Consider the following 24503-nt stretch of genomic DNA (forward strand, 5'->3'; position numbering starts at 1 on the left):
AAAGGTATTACCCGGGCGGAGGAATTTACACTGGCCGGGCGTTCCTTGTTCCTCGTGGTCCCGACTTACTCTCCACGTGCTTCACGCAGGGTTTTTCTCGCTTGTGTCTGCGATGGTTATTCTTCAAAGTTACCGCCCCCCGGCACACACAAAGCATCCACTTTTATATCCATTGCTCATCAATTCAAATGTCGAATTCCCATGTCATTGGCCGCAGGTGTCTGGCCTTTAACACCTGGTCATTGGCTCTGGTCCAAAGCAGCATCCATCTATTGTCCTCTCCCCACCAAAGGACAGTTGCTGATTCATGGCTCTTTGTTCTCAGTCAACAATGAGCTTGATTCACCTCAGGCATTCACAAGTCTGCATGTTATAGCCAATCAAAGAACACCTCACAAACAACTCCTTATTTGGAAATGACCTCCAGTCCAGCAGATTACCTGGTCTTTGTGTCTTCTTTAAAACACTAATCAAGTCCAGCATGTCAAGCTCACAAAATGGAGAATCCAGTGTCTTCACAAAATGACAGCCTCCATCCCCCAAGCACACAGCAAGAACAAAGACTGTTTCCACTGTTCTTGATTCATTTGAATTCACTGATTTGAAGATTGTCATTCTTTCTGGCCAACAATATGATAACACATTAATATCTAAGAAATCCCTTTGCAATTCATAGGAGTATAGAGAAGATGATATTGACCAACTGAAAAAGCATGTAGAGAATAGAGGGGTTTAGTGAGGGAATCACATGGTTAAAGTTACGAAGAGTAAATGCCTAAAAGATTTATGTAAGGTGATTGATGGATCTACAAAAATGCAAAATTTGAGAAATTTGACACTAAAAGAATTTACACTCTTACAGTGAAGGAAGCTACAGAAGATTTAATTACGAAAATGGAACTAAAATATGACTCCAAGCACAGAATGAGGGGTAATCATAGTATGGTAGGTCTTGGACTATGCAGTAAAACTTTTGACAAACTAATGTTTAAAATATGTATAAACACAAGGCCACTGTGCTGCAGAGCAAAGTTCAAAGTTCAATTTCAACACTGTACCCAACCTTAGCCTCCCTACCCTGCCCAAGATCCACAAACAAGAAGGTTATGGTGGGCTCATTGTTCATGCCTGCTCTTGCCCAACTAAATTTATTTCCTCATACCTCAACTCTCTCCTCTCTCCCCTTGTTTAGACCCTTTCTACCAACATTTGGGATAACTTACAAGGCCTCCACCATTTAGACAGATTTCAACTCCATGGCTGCAACTAACTCATCTTCACCATGAACATCCAGTTTCTCTACACCTCCATTCCCCATTTGGAAGCTTTTACAGCTCTCCATTTCTTTCTGGAACAAATATCTCTGATCTCTGTCAAGATCTCCGAGGATCTAACCTGGTCCCAACATATTGATGCAGTTATAAAGAAGGCAAGGCAGTCGGTATACTTTATTAGGAGTTTGAAGAGATTGGGTATGTCAACAAATACACTCAAAAATTTCTATAGATGTACCATTGAGAGTATTTTGACAGGCTGCATCACTGTCTCATATGGAGGGTGGGGGGGTGCTGCTGCATAGGACCAAAAGAAGCTACAGAGGGTTGTAAATCTAGTCAGCTCCATCTTAGGTACTAGCCTACAAAGTACCCAGGACATCTTTAGGGAGCAGTGTCTCAGAAAGGCAGCATCCATTATTAAGGACCACCAGCACCCAGGGCATGCCCTTTTCTCACTGTTACCATCATGTAGGAGGTACAGAAGCCTGAAGGCACACACTCAGTTATTCAGGAACAGCTTCTTCCCCTCTGCCATCCAATTCCTAAATGGACATTGAGCCTTGGCCACTACTTCACTTTTTAAAACTAAATATTATTTCTGTTTTTTGCATGATTTTTAACCTATTCAATATATGTATACTGTATAAAGTATACTGAATAAGATTTATTTATTTATTCTTCTATATTATGTATTGCATTGAACTGTTGCTACTAAGTTAAAAAATTTCACATCACATGCTGGTGATAATAAACTTGATTCTGATTCTGGCTAACACTCTCCTCTGCCTGACAGTGCCCATTTGGACCCTGAACAGCCTTCCCACCTCCCACTTTCAACAAGTCAAAGATGTAGCCATGCACTGGCATGGACCCCGACTTTGCACGGCTTTTGCTAGGCTACATGGATTAATGGACATTCCAAACTTAACTCTGCCATCCCTCCCCAAATCTTTCTCCATTACTGCATTGAGATTGCTTCCTCATTTCATGTGTAACTCATTTATTTTAATTCCTTTGCAATCAATGTCCACCCTGCCCTCAAATTTGCCTGGATTATTCCAGCATTTCTCTACCTTTTCTGGATCTATCACAAGAACTATTCACTGATATCAATTAAACCTGAGGAATCTGATAGTTACCTTGCCTACTGCACCTCCCTATGAGTCTCTTGTGAGGATGCCACCCCTTTCCCTCAATTTCTCTGTTTCTGCCACACCTGCTCTCAAGGTAGAGTTTCAATGTAGAATTTCTGAAACATTCTCCATCATCAGAAAATGTGACCCCCCCCCACCCACCTGCTGTGATTGATGGAGCCTTCACCGATATTTCATCCATTCCAATCTTGTCTGCTCTCACTCACCTTTCCTTTGCCCAGATGGAGTTGCCATGGTCCTCACCCTCAGTCCAACAACCTCTGTCACCAGCCTATCAATCTTCACCATTTCCACCATTTCCAGTGGGATCCCACCATCAGTGACATCATGGAGAGAAAAGGGGTACCTGCCTTGAACACTGTACCAGCAGATTACCTGGTCTTTACTTACCAATAAGTGATATTAGAAATGAAAGAGGAACCAAATAAGTGAGAGACTTAGGAAAAACAGGGAAGTAGAGCAGCAATAATTGTGTTTATGATGATTTCTTTTATGTTAATTTCAAACTTTGCCTGATGCAGAAACTGCCAAATGCTCATTGGCCACCATTCGTCAATTGGAATTGGTTGAGAGGCCATTAAGTACATTAATGCCCAAGTAAAAAGGCTTTGGGTTGTGGGAGGATTAAGAATCATGGGGATGAAGCAGGAGAGTAGAAGTGAGGCTGAAGATCAAGTCATTGACAACCCTATTGAATACTAAAGCAAGCTTAAGGGGTTCATTTCTCCTTGTCCTCTTATTTATTACATTTATACAGTTAATAGTGTCATAGTGTCATCCATTCTATCTGTCATAACTGATGACAAATTAATCTGAGACAATTGTACCTATCTAATTTATTTTCCTTCAAGGGAGGTTTCCATGGTGCCCCTCTTGAAAATATTGCCACAGTGGGATGGAGATAGAACTTTGATGCAAAACCCAGTGTTGCCTGAAATGTAACTGTAAATGCAGCTTATATGGCATTGCATGAGCATGCCCTACTTGTGGGCACTTTGTAAAAAAAAACTGATTTTGGACTTCAGGAAGGGGAAGTCAGGAGAACATACATCAGTCCATGAGATACAAGAGCAGACTTAGGCCATTTGGCTAATCAAGTCTGCTCCACCATTTCATCATGGCTGATCCACTTTCCCAAATGGCCCCAACCTCCTGCCTTCTCCCCATATCCCTTCATGCCCTGACTAATCAAGAAAATATCAACCTCTGTTTTATATATACTCAACAACTTGCCCTTCACGGCCATCTGTGACAATAATGTCCACTCTCTGGCTAAAGTCCTCATCAAGAGGTCACTATTGGAAAGGATGATCATCTTCATATTCCTGGGCGTCAACATCTTTGAAGGTCAATCCTGGGCCCAACATGTTGATACAATCAAAAGGATGTCAGGCCAGTGGCTATATTTCATTAGGAGTAGCGGAGATTTGGTGTATCATGAAGTATTCAAACTTCTACAGAAGTACCATGGATAACATTCTGACTGGTTGCATCACAGGTACTGAAGCTCAGGATTGGAGAAGGATGCAGAGGTTTCTAAACTCAACCAGCAACATTATGGGCTGTAGCCTCCTCACCATTAAGGACATCTTCAATAGGTGGTGTCTCTAGAAAGTGGCATCTATCATTAAGGAGCCCCACCTTCCAGGAAATGTCCTCTTCTCATTACTACCATCAGGGCAGAGATACAGCAGCTTGAAGACACTTACTCAATGTTTCAGGGATAGCTTCTTTCCCTCTGCCATCAGATTTCTGAATGGACCCATGCACATAGCCTCGCTTTTTGTTCTCTTTTAGCATTACTTTTTTAATATATTTCTTATTGTAACTTACAGTAATTTATTTTTTATAATACACTGTAATGCTGCTGCAAAATAACTAATTTCAGAGCATACTGTGTATCAGTAACAATAAAACTGATTCTGATTCAGCTTCCTTATCTAAATGCAAGAATGTAATGAATTTGTGAGGGCGTGCCAAAGCCCTAGGAGGATAAAAGCTGTCACAGCTGAGAAAGGGAACATACCTCAACAATTTCTTGTAAACAACAGAGCTTCTCTAAATCTGGACAGGGAAAGCATGGAGAACAGAAATAATGAAGAAACAACGTGAGTACTGAATAATTTTAATTGATTAATAAGGCTTTTAACGTTGACAGAATGATCACAATCTTGTCTCTGCAGCAGGAGTCAGTGAGTTTGAGTTCTTTTTCGAAGTTGTCCATGAATATAGACTGACCAATAAGTGTGCCACTGACAGAGTGGGTCATCGTCAAACCAGCACAGACACAGTATGGAGGAACTCAGCAGGTCAGGCAGCATCTATGGGAATGAATAAGTATTTGATGTTTGGGCTGAGACACTTCTTCAGGACTGGAAAGGAATGGGGAAGACACCAGAATAAAAAGATGGGGAGGGGGAAGGAGGTTAGCTAGAAGGCGCTCGATGAAGCCACGTGGGTTGCAAAGGTAAAGGACTGGAGAATAAGGAATCTGATAGGAGAGGAGAATGGACCATAGGAGAATGGGAAGGAGGAGGAGACCCAGGTGAAAGTGATAGGCTCAGTTGGGGAATAGAAGAGGGGAGGAGGAGGTGGCCTCATCTTGGCACAAGTGGGGGCCATGGACCGACATGTTGGAATGGGAATGGGAATGGGAATTAAAATGTTTGGCCACTGGGAAGTTCTGATTTTGGCAGACACCTTGTATTCCGATGTCTGTCTATTTCCCCAGGGATGAGGCCTTACCTGCTGAGTTCCTACGGCATTTGTGTGTTTTGTTCAAGATTTACAGAATCTCTTATATCCAAAAAAGGACAATGTATAACCTGGAGGGGTTTCCATGCATCTAAGATATTGCCCTTTGTGATGGTAGATTGTGGTGTTGGAAGGAGTTGTTGAATAGTTGAGGCAAATAACAGCGGTATATTTTGTATATCAGGTGCTATACAATTGGTATTGGAGGGAATGAATGGCTATGCAGTGGATCAAATGCCGATTAATTAGGGTGCCTTACCTGAATGGCTTCTAGTTTCTAAAATGCTGTTGGAGTTGAATTCAACCAGGCAACTGGAGAATATTCCATACCACTGCCAATTTGAATCTCGTATCTGGTGGGAAGTCTCTGAGTATCAGGAGGTGTACCAGTCACCACAGGGTATTTAGTCTCCCGTTTGCACATTTAGCTGCCATGTTTATGTAGCTGCTGCAGTTCGGTTTCTGGTTGAGAGTGATCTTCTGCATAGCTAAAATACTCCAGTCCTGGTAACATCCTTGTGAATCTTCACTGCATCCTCTTTAGTGCAACTTATCCCTCTCTTAGTGTGGTGACGAGCGCTTTCCACAGTCCACCAGCTGTAGCCTGTGTTATGAATGTACCACAGCTCTGAGGGGCCAAAGGGTGCGGGGTAGCCCCCTCCTTAGTGAGAATCACAAGATCACTATTGTGTCCGTTCAGGAGACCCAGGAAATGAGAGAAAGGCATGCAGAATTCACAAAGAGTGGAATGTGTCCTGGCCTCCGAGAGGCGGACCCATTGATACCGGCTATTGTCTCTTGGAGACAGACTTGTGTATTGCATCCTGTATGATGCATCGAAGCCCCCAGGCAATGAACCAAGAGGGAGGTTGGTGGAGGGATTGCATCATCCCAACCTGATTGACATCTGAGACCTGTGAGTCAGGATAAAAGAGGGTCTGTGGGAACAGCCCCTCAGATGCACCAGAAGAAACGCTAGTGATCCCGTAATAGCAAAAGCCGGTGGGAAGGACACGTGCGTCCGTTTCCATTTGCCCCGGAATCGGTGGTCCTTTACCAAGGAAGAATGGTTTTTAGCTAACAACAGGGAAATCAACTCCCAACGACTCTCGAAGGATTGACATCATAAAAGGACTGGTCTTTCTCTCAAACCAAAACGCTGCAGCTTGAACGAACTAAAAGTGACTTTTATATTTCCATCGGACAATACATTAACCCCTAGACAACGATAGAGCTATTTCTTATTGATTATTATTATACCCGCGCTTTTAGATTTAATATTGATGACGTATATTATCTGTATGTTTGCATTGATATTATTTTGTGTATTTTTATCAATAAGTACTGTTAAAAATAGTACCATCAGACTTCAACGGACCTCTGTATCTTTGCTGGTAAGTGACCCAGTTACGGGGTACGTAACACCTGACTATGATTTATTACAGTTGAACCATCAGCTGCCACAACTGCAGAGGGGGAGGGTCTCATGGAGGAATTACCTTCTGAGTCAGTGTGGGTGGAAGTCAGAAATAGGAAGGGTGCAATCATTCTTTTTGGTCAATGCTGTAGATGCCCCCCTCCCCCAGATCCCCATAGCAGCAGAGACACTGAGGAACAGTGAGGAGATAGATCTCAGAATAATACAAAAATAACACTGTTGTTGTCATGGGTGACTTCAAGTTCTCTAATATTGATTGATACCTCCATAATGCAAAAAGCTTAGGTGGGGCAGAAGGACTCCTGACACAATATGTAGATAGGTCAACCAGAGGAGAGGCCATACTGGATCTGGTGCAAGGCAATGCATTCAGAGATAGTGCCCACAACTCCCTGACCTTTACCTTGGCCTGGAGAGGGATAGGAGCAGACAGTATAGGAAATTATTTAACTGTGAGTAGGGATGCAATAGGTAGGAACTTGGAAGCATAAATTGGGAATAGATGGATCAGCTAAATGCACAGTGGAACCGTGGAACACTTCCATGGGTTCTGGAAAGGTTTGTCCCTCTGAGGCAGGGAAAGGATGGTAAGGTGAAGGAACCTAAGCCAGAGACTTTTTCCCAGTGCAGAAATGGCTAATGCCAGAAGACCATAAGACCATAAGATATAGGAGCAGAATTAGGCCATTTGGCCCATTGCTTCTGCAATGCCATTTCATCATGGCTGATCCAATTTTCTTGTCAGCCTCATTCTCCTGCCTTCTCCTGTATCCCTTCATCTCCTGGCCAATCAAGAATCTATTAATTTCTGCATTTAAATATACATAAAGACTTAGACTCCACAGCTGTCTGTAGCAAAGAATTCCACAGATTCACCACTCCCTGGCTAAAGAAATTTCTTCCAATCTTCCCTCTATTCAGAGGCTGTGCCTTCTGGCCCTAGACTCTCCCACCATAGGAAACATCCTCTCCAATTCCACTCTATCGAAGCCTTTTGCCATTCGATGTTTCAATTAGGTCACCCCTCGTTCTTCTGAGTTCCAGTGAATAAGGGCCCAGAGCCATGAAACACTCTTCATATGACAAGCTGTTCAATCCTGGAATCATTTTTGTGAACTTCCTTTGACTGTCTCCAGTTTCATCGCATTCTTTCTAAGATAAGGGGCCAAAAGCTGCTCACAGTACTCCGAGTAAGACTTCACCTGTGCTTTATAAAGTCTCAACATTACATCCTTGCTTTTATATTCTAGTCCTCTTCAATGAATGATAACACTGCATTTGCCTTCCTCACCACAGACTCAACCTGCAAATTAACCTTCAGGGAATCCTGCACAGGGACTTCTAAGTTCCTTTGCACCTCAGTTTTTGTATTTTTTTTCCATTAAGAAAATAGTCAACCCTTTAATTTCATCTACCAAAGTGCATGACCATACACTTCCCAATACTGTAATCCATCTGCCACCTCTTTGCCCATTCTCCTAATCTAAGTCATTCTGTCATCTCTCTATTTTCTTAAAACTACCTGCCCCTCCATGTATCTTCATATCCTTTGCAGGTGCATAATTTGAAGGTGATTAGAGAAAAGTAAAAGGAGTTATGTCAGAGGTAAGTTTTTACACAGAGAGCGGTGAGCGTATAGAATGCCCTGCCAGAGGTGGAGGTCACTGCAGATACATTATGGCCATTCACGAAGCTTTTAGATGGACACACGTATAATTTAAAAAATGAACGGTTATGTAGGAGGAACAGGTTAGACGGATATTAGACTAGTATCATAGAGTATATCTTAGATGGAGTTTAACCCAGATAAATGTGAGGTTTTGCCCTTTGGTGGGGCAAATGCAAGGAGACAGTACATTGTTAAGGGCAAGACCATAAACAGTCTTGCTGAGCAGAGAGAACCTGGCATCCAAGTTCGTAGCTCCTTGAAAGTGGCTACACGGGGCCAATAGGTGGTTAAGGCACCTTACGGAATGCTTGCTTTTGTTATTTGAGGCATTGAGCTCAAAAATCAAGAGGTTATGCTGCAACTTTATAAAACTCTGGTTGGGCCACATCAGGAGTATTGCATACTTTGCTGGTCACCCCACTATAGAAGGATGTTGAGGCTTTGGAGAGGGTGCAAGAGAGGCTAACCAGGACGCTGCTTGGTTTAGAGGGAGTATGCTATCACGAGAGGCTGGATGAACTTGGGATGTTTTCTCTGGAGTGCCAGAGATGATAGAGGTTTACAAGATTATAAGAGGCATAGACAGAGTGGACAGAGAGTATCTGTTTCCCACAGCTGAAATGTCTAATACCAGAGGACATGCATTGCAGGTAAGATGGGGTAGGCTCAAGGAGGATGTGAGGGGTAAGTTTTTTACTCAGAAGGTCATGGATGCCTGGAATATGTTGAAGGCTGTTAAGAGATCTTTGGGTAGACAGAGAGGTGTAAGGAAGATAGAGGAATGTTGTAGGTAGGAAGGATTAGTGTTGGGTGTTTTTGATTTACTTTTTAGCTTGCTTAGCACCACATTGTGGGCCGAATGGCCTGTTCCAGTGCTGTACAGTTCAATGTTCTACATTCTAAAAGGTTTGCACAACATTGTTGGCTGAGAAACATGTACTGTTCTGTAATATTCTATTTTCTCTAACTAATGAAAGCAAGTATCCTGTACGCCTTTTAAAACATTTTCTACTAGTGCTGCTGCCTTCAGAATCCTTGAAGTCTCTCATCGAATACATTGAAGTCTCTCAGTTTCTATAGGCATTGTAAGCGTCTGTTACGAACCCTGTAACTGGGTCACTTACCAGCAAAGATAGAGAGGTCCTTTGAAGTCTGATGGTACTATTTTAACAGTATTTATTAGTAAAAATACACAAAAATAATATCAATGCAAACATCCAGATAATATACGTCGTCAATACTAAATCTGAAAGTGTGGGTATAATAATAATCAATAAGAAATAAGCTCTATCGTTGTCTAGGGGATAAATGTATTGTCCGATGGAAATATAAAAGTCACTCAGTTCATGCAGGCTGCAGCCTTTGGTTGGAGAGAGAGAGAGATTTGGAGAAACTTGCCAATTCCTTTTATGATTTCGATCCATCAGAGCCTTGTTAGTGTGGCCGTTCACTTGTGGCCTCTCCTTTAGCTAAGCTGTTCTTCCGTGGTGAGGCCGCCAATCCCAGGCAAGGGAAAGGACGCACGCGAGCCCCACCGGCTGTCGCTATTAAACGTTGTCACGGGATTTCTAGCGTTTCTCCTGGTGCGTCTGAAGGGGTTGTTCCCCAGACCCTCTTTTATCCTTACTCACGGGGTCTCAGATGTCAATCAGGTTGGGATGATGCAATCCCTCAACCAGCCCACTCTGGTCATCCCCTGAGGGGCTTCAATGAATAGTACAGTACACAACACACAATTCCGTCTCCAAGAGACAATAGCCGTTATCCATGGTTTTACTGAGGCCAGGACACATTCCAAACCCTGAGGATTCTGTGTGTCTCTCTGTCTCTCTCATTTCCTGGGTCCCAGACCCGAATTAATAGCGATCTTGCGATTCTCAAAAAGGAGGGGGCGACTTTGTACCCTTCGGCCCCTCAGATTTGTGGCACATTCGTAACATATCTCAATGTTACTGGTCCTCTGAAACTGCTTCACTTCCTAATTTTCAGATTTAATTTCCATCTGCCCCTCTTACTAACCGATCAATATTGTTCTCTGGCTGAAGGATAACTTCCTCACTATCAAGCACACCACCAATCTTTATGTCATACACAAGGTTACTAATCAGATTTCTTACTGTGATGTCCAATAAACATCTCCCGGTTCAGTAATCATGATAGAATGAGGTAGCTGCCAGATTCTGCAGCTGCTGATGGATCGCTTCAGCTGTTTTGATCTGCCATATATATTCTAACTCTAAAGAAAACAAGTTCACAAAAGAAGACAAGTCATGCAAATAATTAATAAATAAATAGATAGATAGATAACTAAATAACTAACTAACGAACTAAATAAATAAATAAATAAATAAATAAATTTTAAAAACTAAGAACATGAGCTGTAGAGTTCTTGAAAGTGAGTCTGTAGGTTGTGTAGGCAGTTCAGCACTGAAGTGAGTGAATTTATTAACCATGTTAGTTCAGCTACCTGATGGTTGGAGGGTAATATCTGTTTCTAAACCTGGTGGTGTGGAACATAAGGCTTCTGTACCTCATTCCTAATGGTAGCAATGAGGAGAGATCATGGGTTGGATGATGGGGGTCTTTGATGATGGATGGTGCTTTCCTGAGGCAGCGCTCCTTGTAAATATTTACAGTAAAGGAAAGGGTTTTATCTGTGATGGACTGGGCTGTATTAACCACATTTTGTAGACTTTTCTGCACCTGGCATTTGTGTTTCTACACCAGGTCATGATGCAACCAGTCAAAATACTCTCCAGTGTGCATCTATAGAAGACTGTCAACGTTTTAGATGACATGCAGAATCTATGCAAACCTTGAAGGAAGTAGAGGCATGGTTGTGCCTTCTTTATATTGGCATTAAGTGCTGGTCCCAGGACAGATCCTCTGATATGGTAACACCAAGGAATTTAAAGTCACTGATCCTCTCCACTTCCGATCCCCTGATGAGGACTGGTTCATGAACCTCCGCCTCTTCCTCTTGTAGTCAATAATCAGCTCATTCATTTTGTTGCCAACGATTGCAAAGAGAATGATTGCTATAATGGCATAATTCAATCAAATTTCCAACCTCCCTCCTACATGCTGATTCATCACCACCATTTGATTCAGCCAACAACAGTGGTTCAATCACCCAACTTAACTATGGCATTGGAGCTGTACTGAACCACTTGGTCATAGATATAAAACGAGTAGACCAGCCTTGTGGTGCACTTGTGCTGATGGTAATTGTGGAGGTGATGTTGTTGCCAATCTGCACAATAGCAATTGGCAGATTGCTAGCCCGCTCGTTAAAGCAGCCAGTCATTTGGTTGGGCAGCATCTGTGGAGGGAGAAATACAAAGTGGATTTCAAGTTGATAGCCAACAATCATAATCAGGGCAGCTGGAAAATAAAGCTGCCTTAAGAGGAAAGAAAAACAAGGAATGAAAACCAAAGTCTGCAGATACTGAAAATTTGGAGCCAAAACCATAACTGCTGGAAGTGCTGCTTCTAACGGGCAGCATTGTGGAAAGGGGGAGAAATAACAGCATTATTGTAATCCGGAAAGGCTGAAGCAGGGAGAGGTCCAGGAATGTAGTAAAGGCGTCAGGCTGCGGTTATGTAAGAGGAATCAATAGGGATTGTATTGAAGGAGTTAGGACAGCATTTTTTTGGTGGTGATTGTAAGATGATACTGGGGAATGCACACTTAATAACCATTTTATTAGGTACACCTGCTCGTTAAAGCAGCCAGTCATGTAGCAGCAACACATGACTGTATGCAGGCAAGGCCAAGAGAATCACATGGATGTCGGTGGGATAGTGGTTGGTGTGGCATCATTACAGCTCGGGCCATTGGAATTCAGAGTTCGGAGTTCAATCTCTGCATCCTCTGTAAGGAGTCTCTGCACATCTGCCCCGTGGAATGCATGGGCATTTTTTCTGGGTCCACTGGGTTCCTATCACCATCTAAAGACTTACTGGTAGGTAAATTGTCACTGATTAGGTTAGAATTAAATCAGGGTTGTTGGAGGTTGCTGGTTGGTGCAGCTTGAAGGGCTGTTAAGGCCTATTCTGTGTTACAACTAAATAAAATAAAGAGGTTGTTATTCAGAACAAACATCGGCTCGCAAGAAGGCCCACTCAAGCTATGATTGAACATGACGAGCAATATCCCCAGAGTCCCCCGAGAGGCAGGGAGGGTGAGAGACTCAACTGGAAGAACATACCGGCAATGGCCAGGACATGAAACACGACTACGAGGAAGCTAAAGCAAACAACACTGACCAGAGAGGAACTCACGGTAAAGTGTCATTGCGGGAAAGTCTGCAAAAGCATCAGAGGGCTCAAGATGCACCAGAGCCGGTCTAGATGTGGATCATTGGTGACCCTAGTGCAGTGCACGGACTTGGTATCCAGTGAGACGAAGAAGAATGTCAGCCAGGAAGCACCCCACAGAGCTGAAGATCTCTCCGCACTCGAGTCGCCTCAGCACCAAACAACACACCAGGTGAGTTTCCCTTTGGCTACCCCAATCCATTCATCAAGGAAAGACAGGATCATATGGCCTAGATCGTCAGACAATGTCGCCTGGCTGCAGTTCGATAATGATCTAGACGGCATCCTGGAAATTGCCTTAGCAGGCCCAGTACACAGAAAGATCAACTCACTCACAGCCATAGCGTACAATCTAGCTAAAGAACGATTTGGCCCGATGGAGTGGAGAAGTCAGGCCGAGTTACCGCGGCAACTGAATAGGAGGTAAAGGGAGTTTCGTCACTTGAGAAGCGAATTAAAGACGCTCAGCAAGAGTTTTAAAACCAGCTGACTGGCCAAAAAAGAAGGTATCAAGGACCTAACCAGCATGCTGTGGGAACAGCTGTGTAAACTCTGGAGGGCAGAACATGTTCGACAGCAAAAAAGGAAGAAAGAGAAAAGGCATACTATCCAGCTCGAAGCCAGAGGTAGAGGAGTTCCTGCGGGAGGCACACAGCAACCCACGGAACCAATCGGACTGTGGGTAGACTGGAAAAACCATCAATGGAGCTGAATGTGAAGGGGCCTACATGGATGGAAATCCAGAACATCATCCGGAAAGCTAAAGCATCAGCTGCCCCAGGCCTTAGTGACATACCTTATAAGGTGTATAAGAAATGCCCAAAACTTCTTCAGAGGCTGTGGAAGGTCATCAGAAAGATCTGGGTCAAAGGTACTATTCCATCAGGTTGGAAATTGGCAGAGGGATGCTTTATTCCAAAGGAAGAGGATTCTTCCACAATTGCCCAGTTTAGGACAATTTCTCTCCTGGATGTGGAACGTAAGACTTTCTTTTCTGTGCTTGCAAGAAGGCTGACTTCTTACATGATGCAGAACTGCTATATCAACACATGCATCCACAACAGGCAGCATTCCAGGCTTTTCGGAGTGACTGGAACACAACTCAATGATTAGCTATTTGATCTGTGAGGCCAAGCAAAAAAAAGTCGACCTAATAGTTGTCCAGTTGGACCTCGCGAACGCCTTCAGGTCTATTCCACATGACCTCATCCTAGAAGGATTTGACCACTACTACATCCCAGTGGCTATTCAAGACATATCACCAGCTACACAGGAGGATTTAAATTCAGATTTACATCAGCCCATTTCACAGCAAGTTTGCAGGACCTCCAGAAGGGGATTCCAACAGGGTGCAGCATCTTCCCCACCCTATTTATTATGGGAATGAACCTCCTAATATCAGCAGCAGAGGATGTAACCCATGGCTTGACGCCGGATTTGGGCATTGCCCAGCCGGCTCTATGAGGGTTCATGGACGACATCACTATAACAACTGTGTCACATGTCCAAGCAAGATGGGTATTGGAAACACTGGGCAATGTAGCCACTTGGGCGATGATGTCCTTCAAAACCAAGAAGTCCAGGTGTATGGTGATCAGAACGGGCAAAGTAACTAGCAAGTTCATCCTCCATGTTCAGGGTGAGGTCATCCCTTCCATCGAAGATAACCCAATAAAAAATGCGTCACTGACAAATGGGGCCAATGTCACCAATGCTGTGAAGCAGACGGACGAATGGCTGAAGAAAATTGACAAATCCGGACTTCCTGGTAAATTGAAGACCTGGCTGTACCAATACGGCCTTCTGCCCAGGCTTCTCTGGCTCTTCACAGTTTACGAGTTCCCCGTGACCGCCGTAGAGGGCATCGAGGGGAAAAGCAACAAGCACCTGCGGAGATGGTTGGTTCCCCCGGGCTTCTCTTCAGTGGGCCTCTATATTCGATCTGGGCAGCTGCAGCTTCCCGTCATCTGTTGTGGAGGAGTTCAAGGTGGCTAGGCGCAGAGCCTTATTAAGCTTGAGATATTCCAATGACGACCTAGTAAAGCAAGCAGGCGTTACAACCAGATCTGGGCGCAAGTGGCCAGCCAAAGCAGCAGTAGAGCAGGCAGTGTGTTCTCTGAAGCTGCAAGATATAATTGGCAGCTCCAGCATCAGGCAGCAAGGCCTCGGCTCAGCTCTCTTCCAGCAGTGGGGAAACGCAAGCATTAGGCACAGGTGAGACATAGTACAGGCAGAAGTATGGATCCATGAGGAAGAGAAACGGATGGCAAACACAGTGGAACAAGTGTCCCAGGGTGCCTGGACAAAATGGGGTGCAAAGACCAGGGATGGTAGACATGGTTGCTCCCTGTGGAGATCGGCCGCGAAGGTTTCCCAGCCAAATCAGCATGGTGGTTGTTGTCAGCTCTGGGCCTGGACGAAAGAGACAAACAACAAGCTGCTTGTAGATTGGGTTAAGAGGCAGAACAAGCCTCTTGTTAGATTTGGAGTAGGTGAGAGGAGGAAAGCTGGAAGCCAGGAGCAGATGGGCAGTGATTTGGCCATCAGGGCTGGCCCACCAACTGGAGAGTGTAGTGGTAATGGGTCGAAACACTCTGTGAAGGCTGGGCTTCACCTGAAGACATCTGCTCCTGGCAGAAGGCTATGGATACCTCATAAAGTACCTGGAGAATGCAACCCAACAGGTGTATGTAACAAGAAATTTGATCTAATTAACTTTGACCATGGAACTTAGAGAGAGCGTTGTGAGCAACAAACAAAAAAATCCTGTGAGTGCCAGTTCTGTGGGCAAACCCACCTTGTGAATAAGAGAGATCAAAGGAGAATGGCTAGACTGGTCCAAGCTGACAGGAAGGTGACAGGAACTCAAATAATCACAAGTGGCAGCAGTGGTGTGCAGAAGAGCATCTCTGCCCACAGAACTTGAACATTGAAGTGGATGGGCTACAGCAGCAGAAGACCATGAACACACACACAGTGGCAACTTTATTAGGTACAGGAAGTGCCCAATAAAATGTCCACTGAGTGTATAAGGTCAACAAGATTTGATCAGTAATCATGGTGTAAGGGCTGTCAGGTTGGGAGATTGATGTTACAGGGTTTCGGTGTGGATGATGAGCCATAGGCACTGATAGGTGTCACTCCTGTAATAAGAGAATGATTAATTAAAATGGGCATTCCTGTAATGAGTGTCCAGTTCTGGATTCTTCTTTCATATGACCTAAGGACTAGGAACAGTTGCAATTTTAATTTCAAGCCCTTAATGATAACCTGTATTTCCCACAGCTGTCTGGATAAAACTGGTACTCCTTAAAGCAGAATTATCCAAAAAATACAGATGTGCTTTAGTTGTCACATGCACATTGAAACATACAGTGAAATGTGTTGTTTTGCATCAACGACCTCCATAACTCTGAGGGTTGTGCAGAAGGCAGCTTGCGAGAATTACCATGCTTCTGGAGCCAACATAGGATGCCAGAGCTCATTAACCCTAACCAAGGGTTTTTGGAATGTGGGAAGAAACCTGTGCAGTCATAAGGGGAACATGCAAACTCCTGACAGACAGCAGCTGGAATTGAACCCATCGGTAATCACTTGTTCAAAATCCATTTGTAACACTCATTTATATGAACAAAGGGTTATGGGCAGAATAAATTTTCAAGGCACTATAATCTAAGACACCTGAGGAACATTGTAAAGGTCTGTGATAATTACACATTAAGCAAGAAGAGTCATTCTTAATTCTCTGGAATTCAGAATACTTCCTGTGACCTGTGGGCAATGAGAACTAGTCTGTAGCTTCCCTTCACTGACTGTGCCAGTGACTGGTGGTTACATCTACAGTCTCATCTGTGGTTTGTTTAAAAAGGGATAGAATAACTCACAGGTAGGTAGGAGGTAGGACACTGAAGGTTGGAAAATTTATGTAGTTTGGATTTAAGCAGGATATATAGGCTTACTTCCCTAGTTTTTGATACCTCTGCAAGTACTGTACAGTGAAGTGGTTAACTAAGAAGTGCAACAGAACCAGTTTAAAGGTGAAATGTCAACTTCTTGTATTACTAATGTGAAAATTTTAAGTCACTATTTTTGCCTAAGATCTAGAAAAGCTAGTTCCTATAATTGGTTCCAACCAAAATAATTGGAAGGTTGATTTTGGTCCTTTGTTGCAACGTAAAATCAGTCATCACCTGCAATTAAAAGTTGTGAAACTAGCTAGATAGAAAATTGCTCTCTTTATTGCAACAGAAATTTATGAGATGGTGCAAACAGGTTACATTAAGACTTCCATTGCCACCACTGTGCCCAGGAATTACTTGCCTTGCCCCAAGCTAACATTCTATCTCCAGGTGTAGATCTAAACTCATTGTTCCTAGTGCAATTAATTGCTCCAGGGGAGTATCTCAAATTTATAAGTAATAAGTAATTTATAAGTATTATCTAAGTGTGTACATGTGACCATATACCACCTATTTTCTTGCAGGCATTCACAGTAGAGTAAGAGCTGGTATTTATGAATGCAAAGCCATGCATGATAATATGTTAAATGGAAAATCAGAATTAGGACAATTGAAGTCATTGCTTTGTCCCTAACACTGTACAAGCTTATGTCTGTTTTACTATTTGTGTTGCATTTTAACTCAAAGATAACACCGAAGAAGTGACTGTTCTGAATATTACTGTTGTTAGCTGAATTATATAAAGTTGATCTGTGACTGTTTCAAATTCTGTGTTACTGTTATTGAATAGAAAATTCTGGGATCAGTTTGAAAATAGTACAGTTAAGACTGAAGACGAAACCAACTCAACATGCTTGACTGTAGCCCAGTTGTTCTGCTGTACTCTTCTTGCTGCCTTCGTGCTTGGTTTTGCTCTACTAAGCAAGGTAAGTTAATGTGAATTAGCAACTGCTGCAATAAAGATATTTCTATTTTATTGTTGTATCAATTGTGAACAGTGCCTAATTTTTCATATTTCATAACTGCTCTGATGGAATTCTCCACTTATGGGATAAAGCCACCTCTTCTGGTAATCTGTGTTTTGCAGTTGTACATTTCCAGGCATTTATCTTCTTCACGATTCAAGATTGTTTAATGTAACTTCCAGTAAAGAAGAACAAAATAATTGTTACTGCGGGTCCAATACAGCACAAAAAAGTACAATAAGATAAAGAACACAGTAATAAAAATACTTAAGATAGCTTATTTAAGATAGATTGATTGTATCACACATTGATTGATTCTATAATTCTTCATAAAGTGACACTGAGCAGAGGAGTGTCTGTACATAAGGTGACTGACAGTAAATGATAAAATAGTAGTGGCGGGGTGAGTTAGTGGGTGGAGGTGTTGATCAACCTCAATGCTTGGGGAAAGTAACTATTTTTGAGTGTGGAGGTACTGGTGTGGATGCTACGTTACCTGAGAGGAATAGAATGCTCAGTTCATGGGCAAAGTGGGTTGGATCCTTCATGATATTATTGGCCCTTTTCCATCACCTTTCTGCTGCCATAGTGCAGCTCCCATACCATGCAGTGGTGCAGCATGTTAGAATCCTGTCTACACCATATCCGGAGAATGACATGAGTATCGATGTACGTAGTCCAGCCCTCTTCAGCCTCCTCAGAAAGCAGAGGCCTTGGTGAGCTTTCTTAATTGTGTTGGATGTGCTCTGGGACCATGACAGGTTGTGCACGAAGCTGTTTCATCACTATTTGTGATGAGCCCGGGTTATCAGAATTTGTTTTTCATCTTTTCACTTCTCTGCCTCATTTGAAGGTCACTAGTTTAGACCTGGTATTTTCTCTTCTTTTACTTGTTTATTTTTGCCAGAAATTTGATTTTGTTTGTAATACGAATGTGGTCTAGGAGTTTTAAGCCTTTGTCATCTTTTCTCCAGCTCCCTGTGCCTTTCCAGTTGTCCAATGAGCCAGTCAAACTCATCCGTGTAGACCTTGAAAAACTAGCTTTACTCAAATACAACAATATTCCATCAGACCCATGAGATTGGTGGGGCAGAGGGCATGGCAGAATGCCAGAGTCTGGATTCATAACAGTGTCACTGGAATTCACCCTGTCAATGTCTTTTAGAATTTTTGCGTATATTAATTGAATCATGTTTTTCTTCTAAACTCCTGGTACTTTGGGGCAATTATTTGACAAGTTTGTAAACAATACGACAAGGAGCATGCAATTTGACCTTCTGAGACAGCTCTGTATTCCTCATGATCATGGTAATCTGCTGTCATAATACTCCTTCTCTTTAAATTCTCCATATTCCTTAATATCCAGAAAGCTGGAGACCCGTCTTCAATGCACTTAGAGATCGAGACTCCACAATTCTTCAGGTCTAGAACTACGAAGATAGGATATCCCCTCATCTCAGAAATCTATTCAGTCTTTCTATTGGATTGACTACAAAAAAATATGAATGTAAATACTGCACCCAGTCTCAATAAAACCTACTGCAATCTCAACAATATTGTATTACATTTGTACTCCCATTGGCTTTCCACTAAAGTCAAATATTTCATTTATCATCCTTGAAAATGACTGGTGATCTAGGGATGGGAAGTATTACAAATGCAGAATTATTCAAGAAGGGAGAAAAATAGAGTGAACATTTATAAGAAATTCATCAATATTCCTAAGTCGTTCAGGCGAAAATAATGTCATGAATCTGAAATTCATAATTATGAGGTGCAGATGAGGTAAAGAAATATGGTGTTCTTTCTGTTTGAACTTTCATTTTAGTTTTGGTAATAGGCATTATTATTCTTTGTTTTTATTCATATTTACAGTTTTGGGGGTTTGAACGCTCCAATTAATTTTTTTTACATCTTGTAATGGTTGGCCTGGAGTTTTCTTTTCCGTGGGAGGGTGGGGAGGATTCTAACTTTATATGATTATATTCTGGGCGCTTTTTCCTTGCTGTTCTGAACTATATAATTGACATGTTTATTTTGCACAGTATTAATCTTCATTTTACTGTTGGGTTCTTGCTTGTTGTGGTTGTAGAAATGCATAAAAAATCAATTAAAAACAAATAAAGATGCTTTCAGTGGTAAACTAGATAAAAACATAATGGTTTGATGATAAGGAGTGGGAGGGGGAGGGGTGCAAAAGCAGGTTTCCAAAAGCCCTAACTCCAGCATCGATCTGATGAATCAGGTAGCTTATCTTGTGCTAAGTAATTCCAGATGGATGTAGGGTGTGTAATTTTGTTAACATTAATTACATAGTTTCTAAAACTTGTCTTCTCTCCAGGTTTCTCTTCTTCTGATAATTTCAGCCACAAGTGATGCTTCTGTCTACTTTACCAATAAACCCTTCAGTCATCTGATTCTTGGCTGCGTACTGGTAGTTCCCAGTACCCTGACGGCTGCAAAGTGTCTCTGGAATCTCACATTTCGTTCTGAATCGTTGCTTCCTGCAAGCAGCCTGATAACTGTAAGCAAATTTGGAATAAATGAAAGATTTTTATTAAACTATTCTGTCTTCATTAGTGGGAAGTTGCAGCCTCTTTTATTAACATAACTAAGCTCTTGTATGGAAGCAAAGGGACTAAACAAAAAATGGTGCATTTCTGGACATGACAAGTGTGCAGAGTACAAATTAGCAGCTGAATATTGAGGAAGCAGGTAGATGGTTCCAGTGGATATTGTGAGTAAATATCTGATGTTAGTTCTCTGGTCTCATTGCTAATGAGCTACGGACAGTTAAATGGCAGGAAAGTAGGCCTGAAGGTGCTGCTCACTGTTGGCTTTTGAGAAACTACGAGCAATTCACCTTGGAAAAAGAGAAGGAGTGGTTAGAAGGAAGGGTGAATAGTGATGACACTTAATGTCAGGTGGAGCCAGGGCAGAATATCCTCTGGAGAGGTAGGACCAAACTTTGTTAGCTGCTGCAAAAACAACCTTGTGTTGCTGTCATATCCAATCATGAATGGTAGTGAGTAATTAAACAGTTGACAGAAGGAGTGGATGCCAATCCTCATAAATGAATGAAACCAAGATGTGGAATCCATAGGCAAGAGATGGTTCATCTAAGCTTCGTCTAAGGTTGTCATCATCATAAAGCTGCCCTTCGACAACTTCCATTTGTGATCTGAAGTCACATAAGGAGACAAAGTTGTGCTGATTAGTGGTGAATTATGCGACCTTGCAGAAGTTCCTCAAGGTCATAGACAAGGCTCATTCATCTTCAGTTGCTTTATCAATGACTTTTCCTTCCTGAGGTCAGAACTGATTATACTTGTTAGTCAACAACACACACAAAATGCTGGTGGAACACAGCAGGCCAGGCAGCATCAATAGGGAGAAGCGCTGTCAACGTTTCAGGCCAAGACCCTTTCATCTTGGCCCGAAACGTCGACAGCGCTTCTCTCTATAGATGCTGCCTGGCCTGCTGTGTTCCACCAGCATTTTGTGTGTTGTTGTTTGAATTTCCAGCATCTGCAGATTTCCTCGTGTATACTTGTTAGTCATTGCACAATGTTCAATCCCATTCGCACCTCCTCAGAAGCACCTAGTACTTTACTTCGTAATCACAAGAAATTCTGCAGATGATAGAAGCCCAGAATAATCCACACAAAATGCTAGAGGAACTCAGCAGGTCTGGCAGCATCTAAAGAAAGGAATAAATAATGTTTTGAGCTTAGACCCTTCATCAGGATTGGCGAGGAAGAGTGAGGAAACCAGAATAGTGGTGGGGGGGGGTGCGAAGGGAAGGAGTACGTTAGAAGGTGAAGCCTGGTGGGGGGGGGGAGGGTGATGAAGTGAGAAGCTGGGAGAAGGTAGGTGGAAAAGGTAAAGAGAAAGGAGAGGAGAGTGGAAGGGAAGGAGGAGGAACATCAGCAGGAGGCGAGAGGTGGGTGAGCAGAAGAGAAGAGGTAAGACGAAAGCCAGAGTGGGAGTGGAAGAAGGATGAAGAGGGAGGGGCGAAAATTACTGTAAGATAGAGAAATCGATGTTTATGTCTCAGCTTGGAGTCTACCCAGGCACAATATATGTTGGTTCTTCAACAGAGAATGTCCTCATTACTACAGTAGAGGAGACCATGGATCAACATGTAGGAATGGGAATAGGGATGATAATTAAAGTGGATGGCCACTGGGAAATCCTGCCTGTTGTGGTTAAAAAGAAGGTACTTGACAAAGTGGTCCCTCCAATCTTCAGGAGTCTTATAAATCTAGAGGAGGCAGTATTGGGAATACAGGATATACTGTAGTAGATGACTCCAACCATTTTGGGGCTGAATGGACAGGTGCAGCACCTCTTCTGCTAGTGGTGATAAGTGCCTCTGAGGAGATCGATGGGGAGGGATTAATAGATAACAGAATCATGGGAGAGAATGATTCCTATGTAAAGAAGAAAGTGGTGGGGCAGAGGAAAAGATGACAAAAAACTGTAGCTGCTAGAGGGGTTTTGGAAAGTGTTTCAGCCTGCAACTTCCAGGTTACAGGTCAGGCACCATTTCTGGGAAGAAAGACAGAGTTAACTTTTCAACATTTCTTCAGACCAAGAAAGAATCAAAGGTAATTACAGTTATACGTCTTGCAGTTATAAGACCATAAGTTATGGGAGCAGACTGAGGCCATTTGACCATTTGAGTCTGCCTCACCATTTCATAATGGCTGATCCAATTTTCCTCTCAGCCTCGATGTGTTGCCTTCTCCTCATATCCCTTCATGCCCTGACCAATCAAGCATCTATCGATCTCTGCCTTAAATATACATAAAGACTTGGCCTTCATAGCTGCCTGTGGCAAAGAATTCCACAGATTCACCACCCACATGCTAAAGAAATTCCTCCTCATCTCCATTCTAAAAGGACACCCCTCTATTCTGAGGCTGTGTCTTCTGGTCTTACACTCTCCCACCATAGGAAACATCCTCTCCACATTAACGCTATCGAGGCTTTCACCATTCAATAGGTTTCAATGAGGTCACCCGTCATTCTTCTGAATTCTAGTGAAAACAGGCCCAGAGCCATCAAATGGTCTTCATATGATAGGCCATTCAATCCTGGAATCATTTTTGTGAACGTCCATTGAATTCTCTTAGTTTCTAAGATAAGGGGCCCAAAACTGCACACAATACTCTAAGTGAGTCCTCACTAGTGCTTTATAAAATTTCAGCATTACATCCTTGCTTTTATATTGTAGTCCTCTTGAAATGAATGCTATCATATATTTGTCTTCCTTACCAATGACTCAACCTGCATTTAACCTTCAGGGAATCCTGCACAAGGACACCCAAGCCCCTTTGCACCTCAGTTTTTTTTTGTATTTTCTCTCTATTTAGAAAATAGCCAACCCCTTCATTTCTCTACAAAAAATGCTTGACTATACACCTCTCTATACTGGGTATTTCATCTGCCATTTTTTGCCCATTCTCCTAATCTGTATAAGTCCTTCTGCAGCCTCTCTGCTTCCTCAAAGCTATCTGCCCCTCCACCTATCTTCATACCATCTGCAAACTTTGCAAAAAAGCCATCAATTCCATCATCTAAATCATTGACATATAATGCAAAAAGAATCGATGCCAGCACAGACCTCTGTGGAACACCACCAGTCACTGGAGGCCAACCAGAAAGGTTCCCTTTATTTCCACTCTTTGCCAATCAGTCACTGTTTAATCTATGCTAAAATCCATAGTCTTGTAGCATTTTAAGTAGCCTAATGTGTGGCACCTTGTTAAAGGCCTTCTGAAAATCTAAGTACACAACATCAACCAATTCTCCTTTGTCCATCCTGCTAGTTATTTCTTCAAATAATTCCAACATATTTGTCAGGCAAGATTGTCCCTTGAGGGAACAATGCTGACTATGGCCTATTTTATCATGTGCCTCTAAGTACCCTGATATCTTATCCTAAATAATTGATTCTGGCACCTTCCCAAGCATTGATGTCAGACTAACTGGCCTATAGTTTCCTTTCTTCTGCCTTTTTCCCTTCTTGAAGAGTGGAGTGACATTTGCAATTGTCCAGTCTTCTGGAACTATTGCAGAATCTACTGATTCTTGAATGATTATTACTCTTCAGCCACCTCCTTCAGAACTCTGGCGTGTACACTATCTGATTGAGGTGACTTATCTATCTTCAGTTCCTTCAGCTTCCCAAGAACCTGCTCTCTAGTAGTGGTATCTTAACACACTTCATGACCCCTGACACCTGGAACTTCTACCATACTGCTAGTGCCTTCCAGCATGAAGAATGATGCAAGGTACTTATTCAGTTCATTGGCCATTTCGTTGTCCCTCATTACTACCTCTCCAGCATCGTTTTCCAGCAGTCTGATATCCACTCTCACCTCCCTTTTACAGTTTATGTATCTGAAGACCTTTTGTATCCTTTTTAATATTATTGGCTAGCTTACTTTCCTACTCCATGTTTATTTTCTTAATGACTTCTAGTTGCCTTCTGTTGTTTCTTAAAAGCTTCCCAATTCTCTAACTTCCCACTAATTTTTGTTCTATTTAATGCCCTCTTTTTGACTTTTATGTTGGCTTTGACTCTTATTAGCCATGTTCGTGTCATCTTTTATTTAGCATACTTCTTCCTCTGTGGGATGTATATATTCTGTGCCTTCCAAATTGCTTCCAGAAATTGCAGCCATCGATGCTCTGCTAGTGTTCTTTTCCAATCAGTTCTGGCCAACTCCTCTCTCCTGCCTTTACAATTCCCTTCACTCCACTGTAATACTGATACATCTGACTTTAGCTTCCCCTTCTCAAACTTTAGGGTGAATTCAATCATATTATGATCACTTGCCCCTAAGAGTTCTTTTGCCTTAAGCTCTCTAATCAATTTTGATTCACTGCACAACACACAATCCAGAATAGCCAATACCCTAGTGGGCTTAAACACAAGCTGCTCTAAAAAGCAGTCATG

General features: G+C 42.5%; 1 protein-coding gene across 1 annotated transcript in view; it reads left to right on the plus strand.

Annotated features, from left to right (window-relative positions):
- Nucleotides 1-4485: 4485 nt before the first annotated feature.
- LOC132402501 (chitin synthase chs-1-like) overlaps nt 4486-24503 on the plus strand; it is a 67697-nt gene continuing 47679 nt past the window's right edge. The window contains exons 1-3 of the mRNA XM_059985353.1: nt 4486-4539; nt 17362-17497; nt 19878-20060. Of these exons, the coding sequence (XP_059841336.1) occupies nt 4511-4539; nt 17362-17497; nt 19878-20060 (348 nt within the window). The 5' untranslated portion in view covers nt 4486-4510. The remainder of the gene's footprint in view (nt 4540-17361; nt 17498-19877; nt 20061-24503) is intronic.

The sequence above is a fragment of the Hypanus sabinus genome, chromosome 12, assembly GCF_030144855.1.
Source record: "Hypanus sabinus isolate sHypSab1 chromosome 12, sHypSab1.hap1, whole genome shotgun sequence".
Taxonomy (NCBI): domain Eukaryota; kingdom Metazoa; phylum Chordata; class Chondrichthyes; order Myliobatiformes; family Dasyatidae; genus Hypanus; species Hypanus sabinus.